This window comes from Pelodiscus sinensis, chromosome 7, assembly GCF_052426305.1.
Source record: "Pelodiscus sinensis isolate ZL-2025 chromosome 7, ASM5242630v1, whole genome shotgun sequence".
Lineage (NCBI taxonomy): Eukaryota > Metazoa > Chordata > Testudines > Trionychidae > Pelodiscus > Pelodiscus sinensis.
In genome coordinates, this window is record NC_143058.1 from 62,796,318 (window position 1) to 62,819,181 (window position 22,864).

At 44.7% G+C, this 22,864-nt stretch overlaps 1 protein-coding gene across 1 annotated transcript in view; it reads right to left on the minus strand.

Moving 5' to 3' along the window:
- ABCA12 (ATP binding cassette subfamily A member 12) overlaps positions 1–22,864 on the minus strand; it is a 129,239-nt gene that overhangs the window by 70,255 nt on the left and 36,120 nt on the right. The window contains exons 13-24 of the mRNA XM_075933955.2: positions 22,235–22,488; positions 22,017–22,129; positions 20,793–20,917; positions 19,702–19,875; positions 18,100–18,264; positions 17,304–17,505; positions 15,390–15,529; positions 13,200–13,319; positions 12,054–12,144; positions 7,889–8,068; positions 6,787–7,102; positions 2,640–2,754 (exon numbers count right to left, since the gene is read on the minus strand). Coding sequence (XP_075790070.2) covers positions 2,640–2,754; positions 6,787–7,102; positions 7,889–8,068; positions 12,054–12,144; positions 13,200–13,319; positions 15,390–15,529; positions 17,304–17,505; positions 18,100–18,264; positions 19,702–19,875; positions 20,793–20,917; positions 22,017–22,129; positions 22,235–22,488 — 1,995 coding nt within the window. The remainder of the gene's footprint in view (positions 1–2,639; positions 2,755–6,786; positions 7,103–7,888; positions 8,069–12,053; positions 12,145–13,199; positions 13,320–15,389; positions 15,530–17,303; positions 17,506–18,099; positions 18,265–19,701; positions 19,876–20,792; positions 20,918–22,016; positions 22,130–22,234; positions 22,489–22,864) is intronic.

Genomic DNA, 22,864 nt, shown 5'->3' on the forward strand with positions numbered 1-22,864 from the left:
CATTTCTACCCATCCTGGCTAATAGCCATTGATGGACCTAACCTCCATGAATCTATCTAGCTCTTTTTTGAACCCTGTTAAAGTCCTAACCTTCACTACATCCTCTGGCAAGGAGTTCCAGAGGTTGACTGTGGGCTGAGTGAAGATTTCTACCAAGCTTCGCGCCACTTTGGCTCTGGTGGGAACACGGCAGCAGATTGCCCTCAACAGGATAAGCGGAGATCAATTAGTCAATGTTTTTTCTCTTTTTGCTTTGTTTTTTTCAAAGCTCATTAAATCCCCTTCTGTTTTTGCAAATGGTCATTAGTGGAAGGCGTTTTCTGGTGATCTGGCAGCTGTTTCCATGGGAATGGCTGCACGAACAGAGCGGTCTGAGTTCTTGCTGATTGCTGAGGGTGACGCTTGCAGAAGCCCTTTGGCTCTCAGACCTGTAGTACCTGTTCACTTTGGGCATCCAATTAAACTAGGGTAGGAAAAAGAACTTCACTTTGCTGTCAGTGCTGTTGTTCTCCCGCTGGTAAGTGCAAGGAATAAAGAGCTCTCCTTCGCTAGAGCAGGCATAAAATACCACGCCAGTGGAGACGTAAGGAAGAGCTGACTTCAAATGTAGGAAAAAACCCATTTCACACTGTCCCCACTTCCAGCATACACCTGATAACATTGAAAGCCTTATTCTTTTGTGCTTTTGACATCTTTCCAGATGGCCGCGTGACCATGCTTGCAGTTCTGACAGGCACAACGTGACCTACTAGCTGAAGCCTTGGAAGCTAAGTCCTGTCCTTCCTGGTTTGAGTTTTGTGGGAATTAGATGAGTTCTGGCCAAATAATGGGCGCGTTCTATTGGCTGGGGCTGCCCCAGTTTTAACCTCTCCTTGAGATACCCAGGAATACTGCATCTACTGAGTTTGCCAAACGCTCTTGATCACGTGGTATATGCTCGTCCAATCAGGGACACAGGAGAAAAGCCGTGAGACGTATGACATTGCCAGCAGATCTATGGAAGTGATTATTCCCCTTTATTCGGCACTGGAGTATTGCGACCAGTTCTGGGCCCACCACTACAGAAAGAATGTGGATGCATTGGAGAGAGTCCAGCAGAGAGCAACCAAATGATTAGGGGGCTGGAGCATATGACCTATGAGGAGAGGCTGAGGGATTTGGGCTTATTTAGTCTACAGAAGAGAAGAGTGAGGGGGGATTTGAGAGCAGCCTTCAACTAACTGAAGAGGGTTCAAAGAGGCTGGAGAGAGGCTGTTCTCGGTTGTGACAGATGTCAGGAGGAGCAATGCTCTCAAGTTGCGGTGGGGGAGGTCTAGGTTGGCTATTAGGAAAAACTATTTCCCTAGGAGGGTGGGGAAGCACTGGAATGGGTTACCTATGCAGGGGGTGGAATCTCCATCCCTAGAGGTTTTTAAGTCCCAGCTTGACCAAGCCCTGGCTGGGTTGATTGAGTTGGGGTTGGTCCTGCCTTGGGCAGGGAGCTGGACTCGACCTCCTGAGGTCTCTGCCAGCCCTAGGATTCTATCATTCTATGAATAGATCCTCTCCTGGGCTGCCTTTGAACCAGAAGCTGAGATAAGAAAATATTGACCTCCTGAACCTGCCAGACCTTTGCTAGGAGGCTGGTTGACAGAAGGCTGGACCAGTCCTCTCCCCACTTTCTGCTCCTTCTGTGCTAGATTGGCATAGCTCCATCTTGCTCTTCTAAAGCTCCCTGGGTTGGTCCTGCTTTGGGGAGGGGATCAAACTCGATGACCATCCGAGGTCTCTTCCAGCCCCAGGGTTCTACGAACGCCCTACGTGACCTTTTGCGACGAAGCAGGACAACCAACGCTTTGCACAACACTTTGCAGAAACGAAGCAGTCCCAGCAAACCATCGCAGCACATTCAGGATTGTCAGCTGGTGCTGAACATTTCCCATAGCTAGCCCCCACTGCCCACTGAATAAAACCACTAAGCACACGTCAACACCCTGTCCTCCCCACGCAGTTTTCAGAATCACGCAGCTGAAGAGCTGGGTTATTTCCACAAACTCGGATCAGTCCCCAGTACTTTCATGAGCTTGGATTTTAGCAAAGAAAGTGTTTTCCCTTACAGGAAACTTAATTCATGACAATGACGCCCTATATTTATAGGTTTAAGCCATCCATTGACAGTAGGGCTTTTAACTTCCAGGTTGCGTCTAAACTGGCATGATTTTGCGGAAATACTTTTAACGGAAAAGTTTTTCCATTAAAAGTATTTCCGCAAAAGAGCGTCTAGATTGGCATGGATGCTTTTGCACAAAAAGTGCTTTTGCGCAAAAGCATCCGTGCCCAGTATAGACGCGCTTTTGTGCAAGAAAGCTCCAATGGCCATTTTAGCCATCGGGCTTTCTTGAGCAAATATTAAGGGGCCTGTCTACACTGGCCCTCTTGCGCAAGTATTCTTGCGCAAGAGGGCTTATCCCTGAGTGGGAGTGTCAAAGTATGTGCTCAAGAAGCACTGAATTCTTACATTAGAACGTCAGTGTTCTTGCGCAAATTCAAGCGGCCAGTGTAGACAGCTGGAAATCTTGCCAATCTAGATGCACCCCCAGTGTCACATCCTAGCTCTGCTGTGTTCTAGATAGAAACATCTATTAATGCCATTAATGTACCTCATAAAGCCGGAGATCTTTCTCTTGAACGAGCTTCTTCACAAAAGCAGCTATAAACAGGCACCAGGCAGCCATGAGAGCAAAGGGAAGTGAGTAGGTGACACTACTCAGGAACCTGTAAAAGGCAAATGCAGGATTAAGGGGACCAGAACGGGTGCTGGCATAGGGGCTGGAGATGAATGTACTTTTCAGACTCATGCTCTTTGCACCAGAAAGCCAAGGCTCCGGTTTTGAAATGCAGAGTGTAATTAGGACTAGAATAAGACTATTTTGCACTTTATATAGGATCTTCCACCTAAGAACCGCCAAATGCTTAAAAAATATGAATGAGCTAGATTTATCCAGCATTGCTCGGGTCCTTAACTCAAATCATTTTTGTTTTTCTTAAATTAAATTATTGTGTGGGGAGGGGCTGGAGACGAGGGGTTCAGTAGACAGGCTGCCCTGGGGAGAGAGGACAACCCCAGCCCTCAGTGACCCCAACAGCATGGGGCCAGGTGATAAATGTCTCTCCATGGCCACTGAAGGTCCAGAGGACACAGCCAGGGGAGCGGTGCATGTCTCCCCAGATGGGGCAGGTCCAGGTTTGTCTGCCCCCTGTGCTCCCTAGGTAGAGTGAGGAATGCACAAAACTGGGCACTTTTCCCTCACTCCCTGAGGAAGAGAAACAACCAGCAACGTCCCCACAGAAATCGGGGGCCTTCTCACCCTCTCTAAAAGGCACCATGGCAGTAGGAGGCTTGGGGTTCGAGCAGTGACAAATCGGGGGGTACTTCCAACCAGCCCCTTTCACCTGTCTCAGGATTCTCTCTCTTTTCTGCATGGTTTTATGTCCGATTCCAGGCACATCCCATTTTCCTGGCACAACCAAACCCTTATCTTGCTTTAAGTTACGAGACGAGGAAGCTGCCTGCCAAATTTGATGGTCCTAGCTCTTAACCATTTAGGAGGAGTTCTTGAGGAAGACAGACGGATGGAAACATGGATGGACAGACAGACAGACAAACTCGCTCAACTATATCGTCGATGAACCCTCAGCATCCTGCTATCATGTAATTACCACCTCTGAGAATCAAGCCATTTATTTTAGTGCCTAACTATGGATTTGGGTACCTAACTTGACACCCACATTTGAAAAGCTTGTCCTGAGGAGGTCTTGCATCAGGCTGTGGAAGAATCAGCATCAGAACCCACATTTCATGACCACTGTCCCTCTGTGTTGTGCTAACAGATTTTTCTCTTCCAGTCAACAGGGAGTACCGGTAGTAGTAGTAGTAAAATGAACCTACTGCTTTTGAAAATAAGTGTATTAATGGATTGTTTTTCCTCAGTAGTTAAACTTTAATGAGTGTATAGCACGTCCTCTTTCTGGTGAAAAAAAAGCCAATACTATTTCTGCAAGAAGTTTCAAGTGAGATCATTTCAAATTTCATTTTGTTCTGAATCGTTTTAGTCGAAAACTCAAAAAAGCCATACAAATTAACCCATGTTTGCAGGTAACATTTAGATGAAAGTGCACCTTTCCACTACAAAAAATGTCAACTAGGTCTCCAAATTTCAGCCATTTCCAAATGTTACAGGAAAATGACATAGGAGGGTGACACAATTTGGCTTGTACAACAGTAACTCTGTGGTAGCAGGGGATGTGTGTTGACTTTGTAACAGTTTCTACTGTAGCATCATTCTGTAGCTCCTGCTGAGTGAAATGGCTGCCCTGAACTTCAGGCTGAAGGAAAAAGAATTAGGCAGGTGGGTTGTTTTCCTGGCAGCAAAGGTGTGAGAAAGGCAGCTTACAACTCAATAATAGGCACCTCGAGGAAATAATTCATCATAGTGCATAATGACTGAACAATAATCATCCGTATTTGGGCTGTAAAAAGTTGAACATTTTGTTTGAACTCTTCTGATCACCTCACAAGAAGGTGGCAGGTCATTTGCGTGTGAATTATTTAATTGTAATCTACATTACGAGAATACAACTCTCTCTCAGCCGGCCCCCTCATAAGGTTAACAAAATGTCCCACAGGTTACAAATATTTTTTTAGCTCAAACAGCACGGACTCGTGCTTTTCGCATGAAATGTCCAGAGTTCAAACCCTTTGGTTGGCCCGAGCGGAGTCAGTTATATTGTCCTCTGTAAAAAGATTATCCAAACGAACAGCGTGATGAGCTGAACGTCCCTCCTGGCTTTCAAATTAATTTTAAATGGCTTTTCACACTTATGTTTACCACGCGAGGATTTCCCACTTGGTCCCTGTAAGAATTCTGAGACCTCACCGTCTTGGGATTCCATTCCTTATTGTAGTAATAGAAATGTAGCCGTGTTAGTCTGGTGTAGCTGAAGTAAAATGCAGGACTATGTAGCACTTTAATGACTAACAAGATGGTTTATTAGATGATGAGCTTTCGTGGGCCAGACCCACTTCCTCAGATCAAATAGTGGAAGGAAATAGTCACATATATGATATATATGGTTGTGACTATTTTCTTCCACTATTTGATCTGAGGAAGTGGGTTGGCCCACGAAAGCTCATCATCTAATAAACCATCTTGTTAGTCTTTAAAGTGCTACATAGTCCTGCATTTTATTCCTTATTGTAAGCATCACATCCAGGGGCTGGATTCTGAGCTGGTCTCACATGGCTTGGTTCTACTAACATTGGCGCAGTTAAGCTGATTTCCACCAGCTCAAGGCAAGAGAAAACCGAGAACACCTCATTCCCACATCAGTCTGTTTACCATTCAAGGCTCATTCTGGTTCATACACAATTCATGCTACACCACTTGGTAGAACAGGCAGTTAACCCTGACAGCGCGGCATGCTGGAATCTCATCCGTCTCCCCATAACATTGTTGAGAGGAGGGTTACAACCTCATCTCCTCTATAGCTCTCGCAGCACCGGGGAGAGAGGAATATATTGCAGAACCGTACACTATGAACTGTGTCCAAGCTGGAGCTGCTGGCACAAATAATAAATACTTGCAACTTGACAGAAATATCAAGTCACTTCAAGCTCATCTTTAGGCTCATAAATGTAGGGACTTTTTTGGCTCAACAGATGAATTGTCCAGCTCTAATATACTATCTGCTTTTATACACCTAGGCTACGTCTAGACTGCAAGCCTCTTTCGAAAAAGAGCATCTAGACTACAACCAGTACTTTCGAAAAAGCAAGCAGCTTTTTTGAAAGAGAGCACTCAGGCAGTCTGGATGCTCTCTTTCGAAAAAGCACACTTTGCATTACATAGCGCCTTTTTTCAAAAGAGCACTTTCAAAAAAAGGCGTTATTCATCATAAAACGAGGTTTTCCACAGTCGAAAAAACTGCCGTGTTCTTTTGATTTACTTTCAAAAGAACGCGACAGTAGTCTAGATGCAGGGGAAGTTTTTTTTTTTTAAAAAGGCCACTTTTTTCGAAAAAACCCTGTAGTCTAGAAACACCTCTACTGGAAAAAACAATCTCTGAAAAATCTCCTCAAATCTAATCCCTGCTTTGACAGTGACAGACTGTGCCTCAGTTTCCCTGTCTGTGAAATGGGGATAGTCATTTTAACCTACAGTGCTGTCTGCAGGAGTTAGGATGATTAACCTATTTATAGTGCTAGGAAGAGGCAAAACATTCGGGATGAAATCCTTACCCCGCTACAGTCATTCGGAGTTTTACTATTGATTTCGGGAGGGCTAATATCTTACCCTGCCTCCTTTCAAACAACAAACTTGTATTTTTAAATTATCATAAAGACTTTCCTTTTCTACTATGATTTTATCTTCATGAGACCATGACTTTGAGGAAGCCGGTGACTCCCAGCTATTGTCATGGTCCTGCGAATGTATAAGATGTCCTGCAGTCATTGTTGTTAACATGAAGTTAATAGAAGAAAGGGAGATTTAGGTTACATATAAGGGGAAAAAAATCTAACCATAAAGGTAGTTAAGCTCTGGAATACGCTTCTAAGGGAGGTTTTCAAATCCCTATCGCTGGAGGTTTTTAAGAACACAATAAACAAACACCTGTCAGTGAAGATCTAGATTGACCTGGCCCTTCCTACGTGTGGTGGCATGAGCCATCTGTCTTCCTGAGGTCCTGCCCAACCCAACATCCCTATGATGGTTTCATTTTAAAATAATTAAAAGCTCCTGGACTTACCTATCCTTATTGTAACAGGGGTAGGGAGTCGCCTGGACTTGGACAGCTATTTCCTGTGGACTCTTCCCGGTCTGTAACTCAATGATCGCTCTCTCAATGCTGTCCTGGATATAGATAAAGGCTCGGCTATAGATCTGGCTCTGAGAGGCCGAATTATGTGGGCCCACGGTCCAGATCCTCTCCCTGATCCTATTGGTCGTTTGGGAAATCCTGCTGCTCATTCGGAGAGTATAATTGACCAACGGTGGAAGGGAGAGACTGCCGGGAGCTGCTCTCCTCCATCTGGTGCTGTTTGACGGTAGCGTGAAAATGACACCTGGGAAAACAAAGGAAGGTTGGGGGGGGGGTTAGTCAACGCTGATTGCAGTAGGATAGGGTCCCCTATGAGTAAAAGAATTGGAAAGCCTCATTTTTATAACCCTTTTGCATATTTTATGGAAAGAGCCTAAGGCTCACGAGGCCAGGCAGTCTGTGGTCACTCTGAAGCGTGTCAAGGGAGAGTTAGCGGTTGTGGCTTGGACTGTATTTACGTTGACATTACCACCACTGACCAGCAGCGTTCGAGGCTGAGAATCTCTGCCCTTGGAAAAGCAGACCCTTCAAACCATGCCACATCCGTGAGGTGGGCTTGGGGGAGCGGGGTTCTTCTCACTTTTGTGCAGTCCCTGACTGATTTTTCTACCTCCCTACCCATGTAAGGTTCTCTCCACCCCTGTTCTGAAGAAAAGCATGGTCTCTTCATATTATTTGTTTTACATCTTCCTTCTCCTCCACAGGCATTGCTGGAGGACAACTCTGTCTCCTGGACAGTCATCAAGAGTTCCCAAAGCTGCTCCACAAAAGACATATGGGCAACTTGCTAGGATATGGAGGGCTACCTACATCTCTGGGAGCAGACTTTCGCCCACTCTTGTCTTTGGTAAGGAGGTATGGCCGTGCAACCTGTTATGGCTGATGGCCTGAAAACTGCGGGTTGAGCATTTTTTGCAGGGACCGGTCATCTCCATATCCTAGAACTACGTGCATCGCACTTGATTCATGAATTGCACTTTGGCCAGGCCTAGCTTATGTGGGCATTTCTGTCCCCGAACAAGGCACTTACTTCCAAAGAGTTCATTCTTCAGAAACAGCTCTTTGGCTTCTGTTTCCAGCTCCTCTCTGGTTTTTGCCACCCGAATGCGATCAAACAACACGCAGGAGGAAACATTTACTGCCAGGTTAGATAGTATGTTCAGCTGATTGATGATGTCGGCGTTGTTCTGCAACTCCAACCTTATATCGTCTGCGGTGGGGGAGAAGAAGGAATGAAGTACAAGAACCACCACAGCACTCTAGGGTGAATGCTAGTGGCGATGGGAAAAACTAAATCTTAACCATGAAATATTATTCTGCATTTATCAGGGCAATGATTGCATTAATTGGCCCAATGTTTATGTTAATCATTCCTAACACGGTCCTCTATTTGTCTTTGGGAGGGTGCCAATTATGGAACGCGACAGCCCTTTCAAACCAGACTTGACTGCTAATCTGCTGGGTTTTTAGTGTTCTCCGTTCATTCCACGTCTCGTGGTTTTCACGGTTGTCGACACGTTGGCGGGTCTGGTTTTGCTCCGTGGCAAACACAACCCGATCAAGCAAGAGGTACGTCTGCTCTAGTGCTGTGTGTATTAATACCCAGGAAAGGCCCGGCAGTGTAACTAATAGGGAACAGTGGCCACAAGGAAGACGGTTTTGCTGCAGTTAGGGCAGGTGATTGCACTCAACAGGTGGCTATTTCATTTACACGGTGTGCTGTTATGGGCTGAAATGGGCTAGCCCGACTCCTGCTCTAAACCCCAGCTCCCCAGGGCTCTGTTGGCAGAAATAGGCTGCTACCTTAGTCCACTGAGGGAGCAGGGATGGGAGGGAGACCAGAGACCTGAAAACTGTAAAGCAAAACACCAGTTCTGATGCACATGAACTATTAAAATGACTTTCCCTCAGACTTCCAACTCACTATGTGGATGGGTAATATGGCTGAACAGTGCCCTCTGGTGGTCAGAGGGGATTAATTCAAATTATTGCAGAGACTCTCTCGCAATTTCGGTTTGAATAACAGGCAGGACTGGGAACATGAGGGTTTCTCAAAAATCAAAAAGGGGGTGTGATGCTGAAAAGTTTGGGAACCACTGTTCTAAAGGAACCTTGGCCATTCCTGGCAGAACATAAAAGGATCTTATGATGAACACATCTGGTGCATTTAAGCAAGCACTGTAGCCAGTCCTTATCTGGTATTGGAACATGAGAATTATCATCATTTTAGTCTGACCTCTTGCATAGCTCAGGCCATAAAACTGCACTCCGTAAGCCGCATCAAGCTCATAACTTCTGTTTGGCCACTAGAATAGCTTTTAGAAAGACATCCAGCCTTGATTTGAAGCCTTCAAGTTATGGAGAACCCACCATGTCCCTAGGCACATCATTCCAATGGTTAATTACTCTCACTGTTAAACATGAGCATCTTATTTCTAATCTGAATTTGTCCAACTTCAGCTTTGAATCACTGAAGCTTTTAATGTCTCTTTCTGGTTGATAAAAGACCCTTCTAGTTTCAAAAGTCTCTTCCTCAAGTAGGTACTTGTAGTTCATGATCACGTTACCTCATCACCTTCTCTTGGATAAACTAGGCAGAGCTTCTTACATTGCTCACATCTGGAAATGTTTTCCAGACTGTGAACCATCCTTATGGGTCTTTTCAGAAACCTTTCCAATATTTCAACCTCCTTTTTGAAGTGCGAACCCATTATTCTAGTAATGGTCTTGCTAACGTCACATTCAGGGGTAATACTACCGTCCTAGTTCTACTCGATATTCCCTTGCTTATCGATCAAAGGATCACATCCATCGTACCGGAAGCTCATGTTCCGTGGGTTATCCACCATGACTCCTCGGTCTTTTTCACTGTCTTTGCATCCCAGAATACTGCCCCTGCACTGTAAGGATGATCTGCATTGTTTGTTCCTAGATGTACGCATTTGCATTTAACTATATTAAAAATGCCTGGGCAGAGGAGTTAATTTTACCAAGCAATCCAGATCAGTTAGACAAATCATGTCTAACCGTCCTAACAGCTTTCTTTGACAGGATAACAAGCCTTGTGGATGTGGGAAAGTGTTAGATCAGATATGACTGGACTTTAGCAAGACTTTTGATACTATCCTGCATGACCTCATTAAAAAGGCGAAAGAAATACAACCTAAATGGAGCTACTGCAAGGCGGGTGCGTAACTGGTTAGATAACCATTCTTAAAGAGCAGTTATCAGTGGTTCACAGTACATCTGGAAGGGCATAACAAGTGGGGTCTCGCAGGGATCAGTTCTGCGTCTGATTCTGTCCAGCCCCGATTTAGATGTGTCATCACCAGTCTGGATGGAATAATCCATTGCACACATACGAAACAGGAAATGCTGTCTAGGAAGGAGTAGTGCAGAAAGGTACCTAAGGGTCATAGTGGATCGCAAGCTAAATATGACTCAACAGTGTAACACGGTTGCAAAAAAAGTGAATGTCATTCTGGGATGTATAAGCAGGTGCGTTGTAAGCAAGACACGAAAAGTCATTCTGCTCTACTTCACGCTGTGGCCAGATCTGGGCCTTGCTCTACACTAGCTTTCCTAATGCCAGTGTACTCCCCTTATTTCAAAATAACAAGGTGAGCGTCCACACTACCCATCTCGTTATTTCAAAATAACGGGCTGGTTCTTTCAAAGTAATAACTCCTGCTTGTCATGAGCAGGGCTTGACAAACGGCGGCGAAAGCTGCTCGCCAGCCCCGCACTGCACATGCGCAAGACCCGCATTGCACATGTGCGCGCTTCAAATGAACGGGGCACCCGGCTGAAATCTACTCGCCACGGGTGAGTAGATTCAATACTTTGTCGAGCCCTGGTCATGAGGAATAGCGCTTATTTTGAAATCGTTATTTCAGGAGTTATTATTTCGAAATAACTTCTTTCAAAATAATTTCCTAGTATAGACATGCCCTGGGTGCCACATTTCAGGAAAGATGTGGACACATTGGAGAAAGTCCAGAGAAGAGCAACAGAAGTGATTAAACGTCTAGAAAATATGACCTATCAGGGAAGATTGAAAAAAACTAGGTTTGTTTCGTCTGGAGAAGAGAAGACTGAGGGGGAACCTAATAGTTTTCTAGTACATCATAGGCTCTTACAAAGAGGAGAAAAATTGATGTTGTTAACCTATGAGGATAGGACAAGAAGCAATGGGCTTAAACTGCAGCAAGGGAGATTTAAGTTGGACATTAGGAAAAACTTCCTGACTATCAAGGTGATTAAACACTGGAATAAATTGCCCAGGGAGGTTGTGGAATCTCCATCACCAGAGGATTCAACCACAAGTTGCCAGGGATGGTCTAGTTTTTACATAGCCCTGCCTTGAGTGCAGGGGACGGGACTAGATGTCCTCCCAACATCCTTTTGAGCCTTACACTTCTAGGTTTCCATGATTTCCCATTTACAATTATTTTTAGATCTTTTATTTAAGCAGTTCTTAATCCATTTAAAATGGACATTTCGTACAGTGTACTAGTAATGATTCTGCCATACTTTAATTCTTTCCTGATTATAGTGCATATCCACCGTTCCCAAGATTTTTCCTGAGCTCACTCTTAGGCTAACTTGCCTATAGTTATTTGGGTCACCCTGTTTACTTAAAAAAAAATTAATGTCCCATTGGTTTCTCTTAAACAAAAAGGTCCAATAACATAGTAACCGGTTACAGTTCAGAAATCCCACAGCTAAGACTGTCTTTTGCATCTGATAATATGTTTTATACTGGATGCTACATAAGATAGATTCATGGAGAGGATGAGTGCTATTGGGCTAAGGTATGAGACTGAGACTTGAGTGACCTCATTTCAAGGCCAACCTGCCACAGAAATCCTGTTTGCCTTGGTCAAATCACTTCATCTCTCTTTGACTCAGTTACCCATCTGTAAAACAAGGCTCCCTTTTTTCTTCCGGCTGTCTTATCCACACAAGATGTGGGGACACTGCTCAGGACTTACGCTGAAATTTTAAGAGGAGGAATCTTTCCAGCACACACAAAGCATGAAGCATGGTCAGCATACACTATGGTGAGTTTGACCGGTACTACAGCAGCAGCTAGTTGGCCAACAGGAATCATTATACCAGTGGTTTGACAGTGTGGTAGCTATGATGCTCCGAGCACCCTTATATAAACAGGGGGCATCTGAATAACAACTTACCCAGTTCATTTATTTGGCTCAGCAGCTCACGAGCATCCAGCTCCACCATGAGTTTGATAAAAACTTGCACGAATGGATTCTGCAGGGTATTCTAAGAACATAAGAACGGTCATCATAGGTCAGTCCAAAGGTCCATCTAGCCCAGTGTCCTGTCTGCCGACAGTGGCCAATGCCAGATGCCCCAGAGCGAGTGAACAGAACAGGAAATCATCAAGTGATCTCTCCTCTGTCACTCATTTCCAGCTCCTGACAGAGGCTAGGGACACAATCCCTACCCAACCTGGCTAATAAGTGTTGATGGATCTAACCTCCATGAATTTCTCTAGTTCTTTTTCAAACCCTGTTAGAGTGTTGGTCTACACGACGTCCTCTGGCACGGAGTTCCACAGGTTGACCGTGGGTCATTCTGCCAAATGACAGAGCAAAAGTGACATCCGTGCCCTTTGGCACCCCTCCATGGGACAAACGCCCTTCTCGAACTGAGTCTCTTCACTGGATTTCAATTACGGTGAGAAAACTTTAGCCAGCAATGGTGTCGTGCGAGCTCTAACAGCATGAGCCAATGCAAAACATTCACACTGATTTCACCAGGTACCAGATGGGTTCTGGGAAGCACTTTGGCCTGAATCCTCAGTGGTACTAAGACATTCGAATATGAGCAAATGCCATTTTTGGTGCATCTACACTGCCATGGGGAGCTCTCAGGAGCATGTTTCTTCAATCAGCAGGATGGGGTTGGTGAGGTCTGCTGAAGAGCCCCAAAAATAGCTGTATAGCTAATGATATGGCACTGTGGCGTGGGGTCCTCAGACAGTTCCTTTTCTGTTGGCTTCAGAGCCCATGGTCCAACCCTGTGCCTACAGGTATTTTTAGAACACTAGTCTGAGTCTGGCGACCCTCCTGGGAGTTTCATGCCCACGGGCTCCAATATACTGTGTAGACATAACCCTGTAAGGCCCTGGACTCTGTCATAGCACAGTGCATAGGGGCCTGAGTGAGCCCCTGGCTGTCAGGTTTTAGCTTAGCTAATTCTACAAATGAGTCCACTCAGGCCTTGTCTACATGAAACGGAAAATCGTCACTGCCGTGATCGACCTTCCAGAGTTTGGTTTAGCGAGTCTAGTTAAGACGGTGGTATGATATTACCTTGACTACTGGAATGGTTTGGTTTAAGGTAGTCAGTGAACTCATGATCAACGGCGACTTGTCCAGCCATTCCTGGGACTTTTGCATCAGATCAGCCATCTGCTTCAGGGTTGCATTAGACTTTAAAAAGAAATAAAACCAAAAAACGATAAATAAAGCCACTTGACCGCTTTACAAAAAGCTACGTTAATATTTCCCTGGTCCTTGCATAGGGCATTGAACAAGTTTTTCCTTCTTTAGGACCCGATTCCCCAGCCCCTCCCTGTACTGCTGTGTGCTTAAGCACACGCTTAACTTGAAAACGTCTTGAATTTTAACACATGCCTCAACCACATGTAGTTGCTTAAGGATTAACCTGTTTCAGTGCTGTGCAGAACAGAGCTGAACTTAAGCACCTACTTATATGCTTTCCTGGAGTGGGGCCTTAAGTATTATGACTAGTCTAAACTACAGACTTATATCCATATAATTACATTGCTCAAGGATGTGAAAGGTCCACACCCTAGAGCGACACAGTTTTATCTACCCTACACACTGCATAGAGTGTGCTGTGTCAGCAGGAAAAACTTAAAGCGTTTTAAATGTAGAATTGCTCTGAGATTAAGAATAAGGCCATGTCTACACTACGCGGAAGATTGATGCTGCTGCGATCCGTCTTCCGGTGTTCGATTTAGTGGGTCTAGTGAAGACCTGTTAAATTGAACTCAGAGGGTTCCACCAGTGGCACCGGTACTTTTGCTCCTCATTAGGAGTAAGGGGAGCTGACGAGAGCATTTGCTCCCGTCGACCTCACACTGTGTGTACAGCATAGAAATGAGATTTAAAATACATTAACTCCAGTAAGGTAATTAATGTAGCAGGAGTTGCAAATCTTAAGTTGACCTTCCATTCTCGTGTAGACCAGGCCTAAGAGTCTAGTTCTGTTAACCAAGAATCAACCATTTCCCTCCTGCAAAGCACCATCAGTAGCTACTAATGTTTATTGACCTCAGCTCCTTTTCTAGTTAACATAGAGCAGTGATCTGGTGCTGTCACAAAACTCTCAATATTTTCCTGTGGGGTTTCACAGAGCCTGGCTGGGGTGAAGAGCCAAAAGGAGAGCAGCTGCCAGTGACATTAATGGAAGATATTCTTACTGAAGGCAAGACCGATTTGATCTAAGGTCTTTTACAGAGAAACCCTTCCAAACCCAGCAATGCCCCTTCCATTTCCAGTGATGCTTGGATATTTCCTGCAATTGACACTATTTACCACATTCTCAAAGTGATAAATGATGAGTGGTCGCTGCCTCGTTAGCAATCTTCTTTTGCAATTAAGCCATAGGACCAAACTGGGGTCCATATACTGTCTGTGACTGTGACCAGCACCAAGGGCTTCAGAGTAAGGGGCAAGAAACCTCTGAGGTAGATCTTTATGGGATAACCTAAGCACACCAACACCTGCTCAGAACACCAGTTCAGAAGGACTTGCAAGCGGACCTAGCCTCATTATTTTTAGGAAGCACTCCATCAGTGATGACAGCTCTGAATGCCTGCAAAATTACAATCCAGCTTCCATAATTTCAGTGGGTCCAATCAGCACCCTGCCGTCAGTACCTCCCTCCCCATTTGGAATTGAAATGCCTTCAACAATTCTTTGCTGATGACTGATCGACATCCTTTATTCATCTCTGAACTTCTTAGAAGCCAGAGATTGCTCCCAGTTTGAGGCTGAATCAATTGTGTTGAACAGTAATGCTTCAAGATTCATTTTTTCCTCCAAGGGGGGTTACCAAATCAAATACTTCGAAGACAGGCAGAAAACAGAATTTTGCTGCTTCTCCAAAAAGCCAGCCCGCACCAGAGACAAAACTAGAAGCCCCATCTTTGGGATTGGCTTGACAAGAGCCCCTCTGAGGCCATGCCTCTACTTGCCACGCCGGAGATCGATCTTCTGGTGTTTGATTTAGCAGGTCTAATTAAGACCCACTAAATCGAATGCTGAGGGTGGCCCTGGTCGGTGCCAGTGCTCCTCACAGAGTAAGGGAAGTCAATGGGAGAGTGAAAGCCCTCTGTGAAGACAACGTCAACCTTGGCTTATGGTAAGGAGACTCCAGCTACATATTTTATGTAGCTGGAGTTGTGTACCTTAACCCAACCTTCTGGGTCTACTGTAGACCTGGCCTTGGTATTCACAACAACAACATCATACCTTTTCCATGATTGCTCGAGTTTCCGGGGTGTCTGGTGTGTACAGAATCTTCCCGAGCAGCATAGGTTTGAGGAAAGACCATATTAAAGCTCCGGTAGAGGTGCTGACCAAATCCAGATAAAAGGATAAACAGAATGGAGCTGCAAGGAGAAAAAAAAACAGATAAAGCAGATGCACAGAAATGCCTGCTGTGTTTTTGTGGTTGTGTCTGATTAACATCTGCATCCCCCTCTTTGGTGGATGTAATACCTCTTGACAGAACTAATCCACCCCCCCCCCCCTCCCCTGGTCTCCTGTTGTGGAAATCAAGACAACTAGATTCTCATTGTTCTAACAGATTTTTCTGCCTCAAGATTAAGTGGAGTTGCATGACCCAGGAGGTGCTAATCCCTTCAGTGCATCTGGAAAAAAACTACATGTCAGGATAAAAGCTCTCACCTGTCAAGTCCTCAAACCTGTCCACCATGTGAATTGGGAGATTAGGAAGCATTGAGGCTTACTCTTCTCAGAAGCCTGAGTTTTCCTTTCTAAAGCTTGAGGAAAAGATGTCCCCCCTAAATATAGAGGGCCAGGACCTTAGCAGGGGCAAATCAGCATAGCTCCGTGGAGCAGAACTATGCCGGCAGGCACCAAGTGGGGGTTTGGCCCAGAACAGCTGCGTTCTGGATCTAATCGGAAATGCTGGGGTCGGCTCCGAAATGTTTCTGTACCAAGGTTCAAAACAAATGGAAGCAGCTTTTGTTATATAAAATGGGAGGGCCGGATGCCAAGGGAAGAAAGACCTAGGCTGAGTCGAGGGTCTCTGTGGAAAGCAGTTGTCCCCTTCCAGTCACACTGACTCCCAACCGGGGCCCAATTGCCATTGAAGGGTTACTCTGGGTTTGGAGAGAGAGAGACAGTGTACGAAGGCAGAATTGGCAGATTCCCTGAACCAATATAGCAGAAGTGAGGAACCTAAGGCCCGGCAGCCGGATGCGGCTCCCAGTTTGCCTGGAGCTGGCCCCTGAGGCTGGAGCACACAAAGTCTACTAGCCTGGGCCCCACAAGGCTCCGGTGTGCAAGGGGAATATGGAGAATGTCTTATTCCCTCCCCACATCAGCGAGGTAGGTTGTTGTTTTTTCTGCAGTAGTAAATGCCTTGATGGCTCTCATCACCGTGTTGTTTTGACAGGTGCCCCGCTCCCTGCTTCTCACTTGTGTGTGGCCTCCGGCTAATTTTTCCATGGGTCAGTGTCCCCCCTTCCCCGACTCAAAACAAGGTTCCCCACTCCTGCACTATAACATCTTGACACAAAATTATACAGCCCATCCCACACAAACAGCTACATTGTGACACATTCTAATTCCATCATCAGTGCGCCACCCAGAACTGATACAATAAACCAGCTGGCAGAAGTCGGCATAGCACCATTGATTTCAATGCAGCTTTGCCTATTTTAAAGCAGCCAAGGACTGGATCTGGGGCACTGTTGTGCCACTCAACATGTAGGAGCTAGAGCTGTTGCAATTTTTTTAAAATGTTGCCAAAAATGTCCCAACTTTGTCTGGGCTAAAAATGAATCCATGAAAAGAACATTTAATGGACTAAAAACACAGGGTTTTCCAATAAAGAAAATGGTATCAGAAGGGTTCTTGATTTTTAAAAAAAAAAAATTTTAAATGACCATACATTTTTCATGTTGAAAAAAGCCATTTTTCAATTAAAGGTTTTGGCTGAAAAATTTCAATCCGCTCTCAGAAAGCTCCACTGAAGTTAGAGGCATTGCACTGGCTTCTCATAAACACCGAAGAGCACTGAATGAAGCCCACGCTTTTTTTTAAACTGAACCTTCTAACGAAGTCTCACTACATTCTCTGAGAAAGGGAACAGTTTCCGAGATTTCACGTGCGACACGGCTTCCACAGCAGACTCACTGGAATCCTGGGGGATGCCGTATTTCCTCATGATCTTCTGCACATTTTCATCCTGGATAGAAGCACCCGGACTTGGGGGATTTCCAAAATTAGGAAGCAAGGATTCAAAAAACAAGGGTGTGATTTCCTCGTTGCAGAGAGCTTTCGAAATGGCCTTAAATGATCCATGAGTTCCTGTTTGGTTGGTTGTTTTAAACAATGCCTACAGGACCAAAAACAAAAGCAGTAAGAAACACCTGCACATTGAAAGCACCTTATCTCCGTGGGGGAGAGAAGCCACATTTATGTAGACTTGTTGGATAAGAGTTTAGCTGCCCACAAAACAAAGGAATTTACTTGGAAAAACAATGAAACCATCTGGCTTTGTCCTTTGAGTGCTTATTTATAAATATGAAGGGAAAGCATCAATATCAAAGGATAATTTGTGCCGATACACATCGGCGACAGGTAAATTTACATAAAGGAGTTGAGGCCACAGTGATGAGACCTACTGGATGTGCCTTTGAGGGGTAGGACATCTTCAGTTCTCACTGATGACGCAGTGAGTTACACCCTCTTTCCTGATTACGCCACTTCCACACAGCTGTAAAGTCTTCTGCGTGTTCTCTCCTCTCCTTGCCCATGTGACCACCCCTCCGCTACCTACACCATTTCAAACAAGAATGTTCCCAGAATCCAGGCAGAGGGAGCTGACCTCTGGTTGTCTCCCTGGATGCATGGAGAGCTTCTACGGGTAACACTGTGTCCCTCCTCCAAAGGCATTTTAGCTCAGTGCCTTTCCCAGACACACACACACCTTGGAGAGGGGCACCTTTCGAGACCGCTGTAGGTTTCTGAATGAATTAATCGCATCTATCAGTGGGTGCAGGTCAGATGCCACCTGGTCCCTGAAATGCTCCATCTCTTTGAGGAGGCCTAACGTCTTGTCCATTGATTTTTGTAGCTCTTTGGGGAAAAACATCTAGAAGAGAGGGGAAGGAAGGAAACAGCCATCAGGACATACACACACAGATCTAAGGTTAATTCTTAGGGGGGGTCAGGTGTGGGCTTTACAAAAGTGATTCGGAGCACAAATCCCATAGAAAAATAACGGGACTTGTACTCGCAAGTCACTTAACCATTGATTGAAAATTCTACCCTGGAACTTTAGGTGTTGCTCTGAAGAACCTGGCTGTAAATAGTTCAAAAGGGAACTAGATGTGTTCATGAAAGAATGGTCCATCCATGGCTATTAGCCAAGATGGACATGGATGCACCCCCTAAATCTCTGACTGACAGAAGCTTTGGAGAGGAATACGGGGAGGTTCTCTCCAAAACTGCCATTTTGTCTACTCCCTCTGAAGCTCATGTACTGTCCACTGTTGGAGACAGGATACTGGGCCGGATGGACCATTGGCCTGACCCAGTATGGCCGCTCTTATGTCTTTATGTCAATCACGACAGAGCCAAGTTCACTGGCATACTCATTTGTTTACATTGTTCAGCCGGGCAATTCCTTAGCATTGTTTTAGATGTGTCAGAACCAGGCTTGCTTATTAAACAGACCTATTTTGACACATGGTCTTCATCGACTGTAGCTACAGGCAGCGGAACCTCCGAGCTGCAAGCACCTCGGGGATGGAAGTTGTTCGTAACTCTGAAATGTTGGCAATGCTAAACAACATGGTACGGTTGCTCTTTCAAACGTTTACAGCTGGACTTTGACTTAATACAGATTTGAAACTGCACGATGCAGAAGCAAAATGCTGCATTTAAACCTCCTTAAATTTAAATGAAACAAGCACAGAAACTGTTTCCTTACCCTGTCAAATCTTATTTTAAACCCCCCCACACACACTTTTTCTAAGTAGTTCACATTGACACAATACTGTACTATATTTGCTTTCCCCCTCCCTCTATCTCTCTGCTGCTTTCTGATTGCCTACATCTGGTTCCAAATGAGGTTTGTGGTTGACTGCTCACTTCATAACACAGAGGTTCTATGGCGTGCTGAATATTTGGCAAATAAATCTTGCAGCACCTTTTAAAAGTCTGGGATTTAGTAGGATAACTAATTGATACAGTGACCCATAACCTAGTGTCTTGTATCCATGGAGACCTAGGATGATTGGACTCTACCCTGGCAAGACTACCTTATGAGTCACATCCTAGGTTGCTGTAAATCAGTGTAGCCCCAATGGTTGTAATTGAGGTTTGCCAATTTTCACCAGTTGGCTCTATAACTGACAGTTGTCTTAAGGTACATGTTAGCATGAATATGCAATAAAACATTATTAATTCTTTCATGCAGAAGGCCAAATCCTCAGCTGGTGGAAACTGGCCTACCCCCATGCCAATATCGTACATGGCCAGGGTAACTAACAAAAGCCACAAAAGTGCCCTAAAAAACAACACAAACCTTGTAGAGAAAGGTGTAAATGTCCAGGTGACGTAAAAGTATGACCCCCAGGACATAAGATTGATGGGCCCTTTCTGGAAGTGACAGGTTGCAGAATTTCCTCACAACTGGTTCTAGCTTTGGGTCGATGGAACGGATGTCACATGACTCCAGCTGGAGAAGCTGAGAAATGAGCTGTATTTGCAAAAAAAAGCAGATTTGCAAATTATTCAGTTGTTCCACGCACATGGGTTAAACTACTGCTTCTCAACTCTTCCCCAACATCATCTGCCAAAGCTGAGGACTAAAGCCAGATCTATACTACAGCAGAAAGTCAACCTAAGATACGCAACTCCAGCTACGAGAATAGCGTAGAAGGAAGCGACGTACATTAGAAGAAACTCTTCCATTGACTTCCCTTATTTCTTGTGACCCGACAGAGTACTGGAGTTGACGGGGGCACCATCGGCAGTCGATTTAGCTGGCCCTTACTAGACCCGCTAAATCAAACCCGAGGAGATTGATCTGTATAGCATTGATGTTGGAGTAAATGAAGACAAGCCCTAAGACACATGCCTTCTCTTCCCCATTATTCCTATACAGAGAAACCAAGCACAACGGTAATACTGGAGGCACATTTTCCACAGGCTTACTTGACCATGGTGGTTTAGCTTTCCCAGCGACTGACAGAACTGGTGTTTGGTAAAAATGAGCTGTGAGACTGAATCCAAACAAGGTGATGGGGAGGTTCTGAGGCAGGGTTGGAAGAAGAATTTGGAGCTGATTCATTGAGGAGAGCATGTCCATCCTTAGAATACATGATGCACTAGCTTAATATTTGAGCAAACACCAAGTATGTGGCTACCCACCAGTCACTGGTGTCAGTCAAAGAACATACCACTCCTGGTTTCCAGAGGCTGCTCTGGCTTACAACGTTCTTGGTGTCTAAAACACGATAGATTTTGTGTCCCTTAGCCATTGTGTTTCTCCTTTTCCGTTCCCACAGGAGCCGAGATCTGCTGAATTGCATGCACTAATAGCCCCTGGATTTAATTATCCAAGGGCAGAACTTAACAAGGATGTGCAGTTTATCAGAATGACCATAAACTTACCTGCGTTATGTTTTCTGGGAGAGGGGTTTCCACCAGGGCTTTGACACTTGCTGGGGACATTCCAGCTTTATTTCTGAGCTCCTCTTTGAGCTGGGTGACATTTTTAAACACCGCCATTAACGTTTCTTTAAAATAAAAAAAAAATGATATAATAGTTTTTTCCATCCTTACAGAACTATTACCCGGCTCAGTGCACAGCGCACCTACATGAAGGCAGCGGTAGAAAAACATTTTTGCCCAGACTGAAGATGTTGTGCATTTTGGTTAAGAGGAGCACTTAAATAGGTCTGAATTTGGATGGACCATTTGTTAATCTGTAAGCATCTAGTAGCAGGTCCAGGGATTGATGGAGCCATTCCTTTTGGGTCTTGCACCGGAGTACAGCAACTCTGACTCAATAGGAGTTTTGTAACTGACTTCAGTAGGCCTACAACTTATCCTAGAAAAGAAGCCAAATGGGCATCACCCATGCTTACTACAGTCATTATAGCACTTTCATAAGACAATCATTGTGAAATTTGCCTTGGAAACGCCAAGAGCAATGTAGGGGTAAACTGAGGCAGTCCATGGTATTCTGCTAAGAACTCTCATCTAAATCCTAAATTATGAGGCTAGGCTGGAGAATGCACAGAGCAGACAGTTAACTTGACCGTGGTTGCCCTGGCAACCACATTCCTCATGCTGATAAAGCACTGGTGTGGTCCCAAAACAAACCGCGCAGAAGTGTTTCTCACTGTCTCCTTTATTTCTAGAAAATAAGCCTGAATCTCAAGGACCACGCCAATGCAAGGCACTTTCACCCCCGCAGTAGACGTATCATAATTTCAGTAGACAAAATTGCCATCAACCTGTCTTTTGTTTATGTTGGTTTATTTAGCTTGTTAGGAATAATTACCTGTATGATTAATAAGATGTTTAATTTGCAATGAGTGGAGATACAGTCTAACCTTCGTAGTTTATTGGCTTATGTGCTCATTCCATTTCTGCTGCTAGACCTATCAAATCACTTCACCTCCATGCATCTTCTGCCTATACAATTTAATGTATGTTTAACTAGTGCTCGCCAGGTTAACCCCTGGTTGGTACCCCACTAGCGCTGGTGCACAATAAATCCTATACTTGTTTTCACCATATCCAGTGTGTCCGGAATTATTCCCTACAAGCAACGAGAAAATTAGTGGCTATTCTTATCAACCAAAGTTTCATAGTAAATAGTAAAACTACCTTGTTTAGTAGAAACTGTTGCATTCTCAGTGGTATTCATCAGGGAACTTATCATAGCCATATGCCGAGAGATATCTCGAAAATAATCAATTTGCGGTATAGTTTTTTGAAACCTTACGTTTAAAAAAAAACAGACAATATTAAAAGAAAATAAAGGGGCCCACATTAATAATTACAGGAAGAAACACTGGCATGGAAGAGCTCAAAGAAGTCCTTACCAACTCATTTGTGACTGGATTTTTGTGGGATCCCCGATCAGTACATCTTGAAGTTCTCGCGCAACCCTGTTGTGATTCACGACATTTGTCACAAGGTGACTGCTTAACTCAATGCTGTGAAGGAGCTGCTCGTGAAATTGACTCTGCTCACACAGTGCTTCAAAGCGCACCGTCGGGAGCTGACACATACGCTGCAGTGATTTAAAGCTCTGGTAGTCACAAAGAAGCTTTATCAGGCTTCGGAGGCGCGATGTCTTTAAATTGAAAAAAAGAGAGACACACAAGTTCTGGAAGAGGATTATCAAAAGAGGGCCTTTGGCTAAAGAATATAGACATTGCTTCTATTTCGGATTCTGCTTTCAAGCCCTTGAGTTCAAAAGCTCTTAAAATAAACTGAAATTCACGTGGGCTGTTACCAATCTAGGAGAGGCAGAAAAGTCTACGGGCTAGCGACAAGTCTGCTACTGTCCTATATGACTTTGAGCAAGTCACTTCTCTTCATGCCTCTGTTTCATAGAATCATTGAATCCTAGAACACTAGAACTGGAAGGGACCTCGAGATATTATCGAGTCCAGTCCCCTGCCCTAACGGCAGGACCAAGCACCATCTAGACCATCTCTGACAGGTGT